We start from the raw sequence: 7,289 nt of genomic DNA on the forward strand, positions 1-7,289 counted from the left end.
GAGATCCTGTAATTGCCCTGGTGTGTGGCTGTTAAATCAGCAACCAGCCTGTCCTCTTCTACCTGCCACCCTGCTGGAAGACATCCTGCTTTGCTGCCCAAGTACTGCACAATGCACAGTAGACAGCCACAGCTTAGGGATATTGGCTTTGCTGAGAGCCAGCCTAGCCAGGGAAGCATTGTCAGCAACCTCTCAATGAACAAAAACCTCATTCAATAGCCATCCTGCATCTGCTTAGACATTAACTGAATCTCTCCACGTTGCTGTCCAGCACTCAGGTTCATCAGACACCTTTTACCTCCAAAATGTTTGGGTCCTGACAGGAGAAACCAGTGTGAGCACTGAGGAGACATGGTCCTAGCTCAGAATTTCAGTGCTTACCCCCACCCCTGGTCTACATGGAAAGTCAGGCGTTGTCTTTGTAGGCCTAGGCTGGCACATTGGCAGTTTGGAGGAGCAAGCCATCTGATTTAAATGCAGGAAGTCCAGAAGCAGCATTGTTGGAAGAGCAAGGAGTAGATGGAGTAAGGAGTCCAGTGAGACTGGGACAGTCTAGAACAGGGGTTGTCAACCTTTTGCTGCTGTGGGCTGGAACTTGTGACCTAGTCCCTTGCTGCAGGCTGCAAATCTGAACCACGGTGCTGCCCTGGGCTTGGACCTTCATGGGTCAGATCCAACCCCTCTGTGGGCCAGATCCAGCCCCAGGGGCTATAGGTTGCTGACCCTAGTCTACAATAAAGCCCAGGAGTCCTGGCTGTCATCATTCCTTTGTTGTCAGCAAGTACCTGTGAGACCCACTGGCAACGCGTGTCTCATCCCCCTCTGGTGCTGGATCACATAACAATAGCAGATTATTATCCTATTGTAGTCACTTCATTAGCTCAATTATCAGAAGTTTGCACTGGATCTAAAGGTAACACACCTGTTGATGAACTATGTGGGTATCATTCTGATACAATGTGATGGCTTTTCTGGATTTTCAGTTTGATTTATTTAAAAAAGTTAGGAAATTACAAATAAAAAAAGCAAGTTAAAAGAATGTTAAGTTTGCAAAGTCAAATACTCCAGAGTTAGGAAAAGTCAGAATTTACAACTTAACTTTTGCCCCTCATGTGCATGCATTATGAGACAAGCTTCAATTACATGAGCTCATGCCACATTTTTCCACCGGACCCCTGCTTCGTTCACTCCATGCACACCTCTGACTCTGCTTTTCTTAAGTTTTGGCACAGCATGTGTAATAGGTTGAATTCAAAGGGAGATATAATAGCAACTACAAGCCTTCCATTGTAGGTAATAAAGGAGTCTGCTTAGAACTCTTTAATTCCTCCCTCAAAACACAATGCTTCTGAATGGCGTTTTAACAAAACTATGATAACTAGATACTTACGTCACCTCCAACTTACAATGGCATAACATCCTACTTGTGTCTCACCTGTTACGCCTCTGCCTGAACTCGGTTGTTAGCCGTGTACAGCAGAGACAATGCCTTATTTGTCTGCAACCACTTACACTGAGCCACTGATTTTTCTCAACCCCTTGAGTGGTCATTTAAGACAGGTTTAATTATATAACAAAATAGGCTTATTAATGTCGAATAGAAAACAATGCCAATTAAAATGTGCAACCAATTACAAGACTTTTTAATAAGGAACAAAAGCACAAACTACCTATGACAAAATGACAGAACATGAATACATATCACAAGTGTTGAAACTGAAATGAAGCCCAGACTGATTAACAGAATACATGTAAGGAAAAGTGACGAGTACCACCTAAGCATGCGAGCAGCAAATTCAGCAAAGAGGAACTGTGATTGGGCACAGAAAACAATCTTAGAAACTGTTTGATATGAGATATCATTCAGGAGAAATCTGCAAATCCATATATATTATGGAGCTCAGATAGAAAAAAAGGGATAAGAAGGTAAATTTTCTATTTGTGATATTTATCAGATACTGCAGTTTAAATATTTATACCACGCATTCCTGTCCGCTATTTTTTTCTCTTCCCATATAAATCTGAAGAAAACCTCACTGATAAAATAATGCTGTGCAGTACCCTTTATTTCTCCACACTGCATTCAGTAAATGCTTTCTTTTCTTGTAGAAAACAATGGGCAAGAACCAGTTACTGCCATAATTAACATATGAGTAGAATAGGGGCATTTTAGACATTGTTCCTATGTATTACATTGTGAAACTAAATTTAATGCAGGTGTGTGGTGGAATTTATAGATTGTTCCAATTCTTATAATCCTGGTACCAATTCTAATCCTAAAACTCATCCAGCTGAGTACAGAAATGCAATACTGTATATGTCATGATCTATGTGCCCATTCAAGCCAAATAAATAGAGATTGAATTCTGAATTGTTAACAGCAGCAGCGAATTACTCATGAATGAGCTATAGAACAAGAGTTATGCACTAAAATTATTACATTTGATAAATCTTCTGTTCTTGGATGGAAAAAGAATGTATTCCACTAATTTTAATGATCTGCTGCAAATTATTCTCTCAGCTTTTTTCATCATGTTACTCTATAATATCTGGTAAATAATATATAGATTGAGGAAGCCTGTCAGGATTGGTCCATGAAAAGAAAAGACCCTTTTCTCTAAATATATAGAGGTACCTTTTGGAATCATTTGTATAAAGTGGCGGTACAATGCTACCAGATCAGAATGCTAACATTTTGCCGTCACTTTGAAAAACTGTAAATAGCTACACAAGGTGCAAGACAGGAGAGGTCAAAGCATGAGGAATTAGGAACCAAGTTTAAACAAAACTTTAAGAAATCAGGTATTTCAAAAAGACTTCTCTCCCCCCACTCCCTCTTACACAGAAGCATGCTGAGCTACTGAATTTGAAATGAGCTGATTTCTCCTTTCAAACTGAATGTGGATGGTGAAGCTATGTGAACACTTTGCTTCTGCTCTATAAAATTGAAAGATAAAAGAGCAAGCAGTTTTGGAAATGAGGCTGCTTCTGCCTTCGTTGGCCCTGGTTTCTTGCTGCTAACTAAAGAAGGGACAAGGGATTGTTGTAATGAATTAGTAATCAAACAGGGTAGCTGAGTGAAAAGGGAAGGCATGACAGTTGATAACCAAGGACGTTTTCCTATACTTAAGCAACTGTATTCCCTTTGACATTTAATTCCTTAGTTTTTTCCCCCCAGATTTTCCTTGAAGGAATTGATATACCTGAATTCCCTTAACCCTTTTATCTAGGCAAGCATGCCATTGTAGTCTATATCTTCACATTTACTACACTTTAGACTGGGCAGCATAGTTCACTGTCGTGGGCAATAAGGCCTCAATCTGGTGAGATATTGTAATATGCAGTTATTTAGTTAATTGTGTATGGCAGCTAACATTGCTAATAACAGCAGCAAACTACTTAGCAAATCAGAATGGTAATATTCTGATGGTAACAGACCTAAACTCTTTACATACTTTCTTTACATACACACTTTCAATATATCTTCCCTACCCCACAGAGTTTACAAGTTTCAGCACAGTACAAACATGACAGAAGAGAAGGGAAATTACACAATACATCACACTGACACCAGGAACGATTTTCTTGCACATACCAAGTAAGACACCAGTCTCTGCGTAACAGGAGTGCGGGATGCAGGCTTCCTGTTCTCTGAATACTGCCAGCTCCTGGTTACAGTCACCATTTTAAGATGATGGTTATAAATTCAAGGTACAAAGGTTCCTTTTACTTGATGGGAAGTACATAGCAACTCCCATGGTTACTACTGCCTTTGTTGCAAGGATGAGGCACGGGTTTTGGGTCATAACACCTGGGCACCCAACAGAGCAGGTCTGGACCTGGTTCAGCTGAGTATGGATCCAGACAACTTGACTTGGCCACAGTCAAACACAGCTCTCTGAAAAGCACAGGGCAGAATGCAATTGATGCTGCTTTGCTCTTACAGCTTTGCTCTTACAGTCATGGTGAAAATTTTATGATCTGTTGTCAGTTACACAAGAACAAATCTGCAGTAGCTCAGTTTCCTGAGAGAGGTTTACCCTGGACTTGCACCAAGAACAAAATTTATATTGTGTATCCAAATGAAAGTGCAAAATATACTTTCCCTACCTAACTACCTGAAGCTTCCAAAACAATGAGACACCTTCCATTTGCTAGAGACGTCTGCAGCTCTGAATTGCATTCTGTGTTATCACACTTGTTTTATTTTAAAGATGATATATTAAAACATGAAGGTACACAGGATTATAAAGAAAGCTGCTTTATAGCTGAGCATACACAGAGTTGAGCTGTTTTTGTGCTTTGCTGAGTTTCACCAGAAGAGGGTATAGTTTGGAAAGAACTTGACGTCAGCCTGGAATTCCTATTGTGTTTAGAAACAGGAAAGGAAAAACAAGCACAAGTTTCTCTTCTGCACACTTCCAGTTACTGTGCGAAGGAATCAACAGATAAACTCCAGAAGACCTTAAAGTAAAAATAAAAAGAGCAGCTTTCCATGCAATTTCTTGGAACTGAAATAAAAAACTGCAAGAGCTTTTTGTGGGATCTCCCTGCTGATTGACTCTCGTTTCCGAACTGTCAATTACTTCACGTTTCATTAATCAGAACAAGGAATTTCTTGCATGATGTGACTTCCAGCCTGTGAATAAATATTGCTTTAGAGAATGGGAGAGAATGGAATCTGAGAGGAATTTCAAGCACTGAACAGAGGGTGAGTTTTATTAAGCGGTTTCTTCTCTTTCAAATCTCCTGGAATAGTATGTTTCTCTATTAACGTCCTGCCTTCATACACAGCAGCCTGATGACTTGCCTTTTGCTGCAGCTTGTTGCATACCTTGCAAGGTTTTACTGATGGCAGGTTTATTTCTGTAACCTTTCCCAACATTGCTCAGAGCCATTTGAAAGAGCTCTGACTTGCTGCCACAAATAAACTAGAACAATAAAGATTTGGAAGCAAACTAATATTTCCTTTTAAAGAAAATATTCAATACAATGAAAATGGCAGGTGACTCCAGATTTCCAGATTTGGACAGCAATGGATCAGAAAAAAATGAAGACATAGAAATTATCGTCAATGTTGGTGGGGTGAGACAGGTGCTAGATGGAGATAATCTGAACCGATATCCTGGAACAAGACTAACAGAGTTGATCAACTGTTTGTCAGGGGGATATGATACTATCTTTGCTCTCTGTGATGACTATGATCCTGGGAAAAGAGAGTTTTACTTTGACAGAGATCCAGATGCTTTTAAATGTATTATTGATGTATATTACTTTGGAGAAATTCACATGAAGAAAGGGATATGCCCTATATGTTTCAAGAATGAAATGGAGTTTTGGAAAGTGGACCTTAAATTCTTGGATGACTGCTGCAAAACTCATCTGAGTGAAAAAAAGGAGGAGCTGGAAGAAATAGCCCGAAGAGTACAGCTGATTTTGGATGATTTGGGAGTAGACACCTCTGAAAGTCGCTGGAAAAGATGCCAAAAATGTATTTGGAAATTCATGGAGAAACCAGAATCATCCTACCCAGCTAGAGTAATTGCAGTTTTGTCCTTTCTATTTATTTTAATCTCCTCTGTAGTCATGTGTGTGGGGACCATCCCAGAACTCCAGATAGTCGACTCTGAGGGAAATCATGTGGAACACCCAACTCTAGACAGCATTGAGACAGCTTGCATCGGGTGGTTTACCCTGGAATATGTACTCAGACTCATTTCTTCTCCAAATAAACTGCACTTTGCTCTGTCTTTCATGAACATCGTTGATGCTTTTGCAATACTCCCCTTCTATGTCAGCCTGATTTTGACCCACTTAGGTGCCAGACTGATGGAGTTAACTAATGTTCAACAGGCTGTTCAAGCACTTCGGATCATGAGGATTGCAAGAATTTTCAAGCTCGCACGCCACTCTTCAGGGCTGCAGACTTTAACATATGCTCTTAAAAGGAGCTTTAAGGAGCTGGGGCTGCTTCTTATGTACTTGGCTGTTGGTATTTTTGTCTTTTCTGCCCTTGGTTATACCATGGAACAAAGTCACCCTGAGACTTTATTTAAAAGCATCCCCCAGTCGTTTTGGTGGGCAATCATAACCATGACCACAGTTGGATATGGGGACATATATCCCAAGACAACCCTAGGGAAACTCAATGCTGCCATCAGTTTCCTTTGTGGGGTGATAGCGATAGCACTTCCTATCCACCCCATTATCAACAACTTTGTCAGATACTATAATAAGCAGAGAGTTTTAGAAACAGCTGCCAAGCACGAACTAGAGCTGATGGAACTGTACTCAGCTGTGGGAAAAGCTGGAGCCCCCCAAAATGAATTAGAAGACCTTATGAGGGAATGCAAAGAGGGTCCTTCGTGTAGCGGCCGTCTAAAAGTCTCCCACAGTGACACTTTTATTCATCTTCTGTCAGATGAGAAACATTACAGGACCAGGCTTCAAAGCTGCAAATAAACTGATCTGTTGGCACTACTAAGCTTCAGACTGGGACAAACTGACAGTCTACTAAAATGATTAGAGGGATCTGCCTGTATTGGGACTGGGCATTGCCTTTCTTTTCCAAACATGAATATAAAATAACCCCATGGCACCTTCATCAGAGTTTGGTAAGACATTGCTTTTATTACATAAAATATTACTAATCAATTAAGATCTGACTGATTACGAAGAATGCATCCTGCCAAATTCCATTTGAGACTACTTCCAAGATTGAAAATTGCTTCTCAATCAGTAAATGTGTGATGTTTGGATATGAAAAATGACCAAATCAAAATTCTGTACCTGTAATAATAAAGGATAACAATAGCACAAATAACTTGTCTTTTAAGCTTTGTTCAGTAAAAAAAACAGCACTCTGTAAAATATTAAACCAAACTGTCATTCATATAGGATTAAGTGTCCAGCCAAGTTACACAAGGTATTTTTAGCCGAGTGATAAATAAAAAGAATGAATAGTGTGGGGAGAATGACCCAGTCAAAAGTTGGTTTCTACATTCTCCAAAGTGTAATTTGTGGTGACTTTTAAGATAAGGACCAGTTACTCTTCCAGAGGAAAAATAAATATTTGAACACTCAAATCCTCAGGATGGTAAGATCTCTTTAGACAGAGGTGTAAAGCAGAGTCAATGTATTGTGATAGAGTTAATAAAGCCAATAAAATAACCATCAGTACTCATTTATTTACAGCAGACAATTTTGCTTCTACTGTTGTCTTTTAACTCATCTTTTTATACAATTAATTTTTATTTTTTTGATTCACTAGAAAAACCAAACCGAATGCA

At 39.6% G+C, this 7,289-nt stretch overlaps 1 protein-coding gene across 1 annotated transcript; it reads left to right on the plus strand.

Moving 5' to 3' along the window:
* The first annotated feature begins 4,357 nt into the window (after nucleotides 1-4,357).
* On the plus strand, nucleotides 4,358-6,760 carry KCNF1 (potassium voltage-gated channel modifier subfamily F member 1). Its single transcript, XM_019520750.1, has one exon. The coding sequence runs from the start codon at nucleotides 4,993-4,995 to the stop codon at nucleotides 6,460-6,462; it is 1,470 nt and encodes a 489-aa protein (XP_019376295.1). The 5' UTR covers nucleotides 4,358-4,992; the 3' UTR covers nucleotides 6,463-6,760.
* Nucleotides 6,761-7,289: the final 529 nt, after the last annotated feature.

This window comes from Gavialis gangeticus, unplaced genomic scaffold, assembly GCF_001723915.1.
Source record: "Gavialis gangeticus isolate Ggan-Ray unplaced genomic scaffold, GavGan_comp1, whole genome shotgun sequence".
Lineage (NCBI taxonomy): Eukaryota > Metazoa > Chordata > Crocodylia > Gavialidae > Gavialis > Gavialis gangeticus.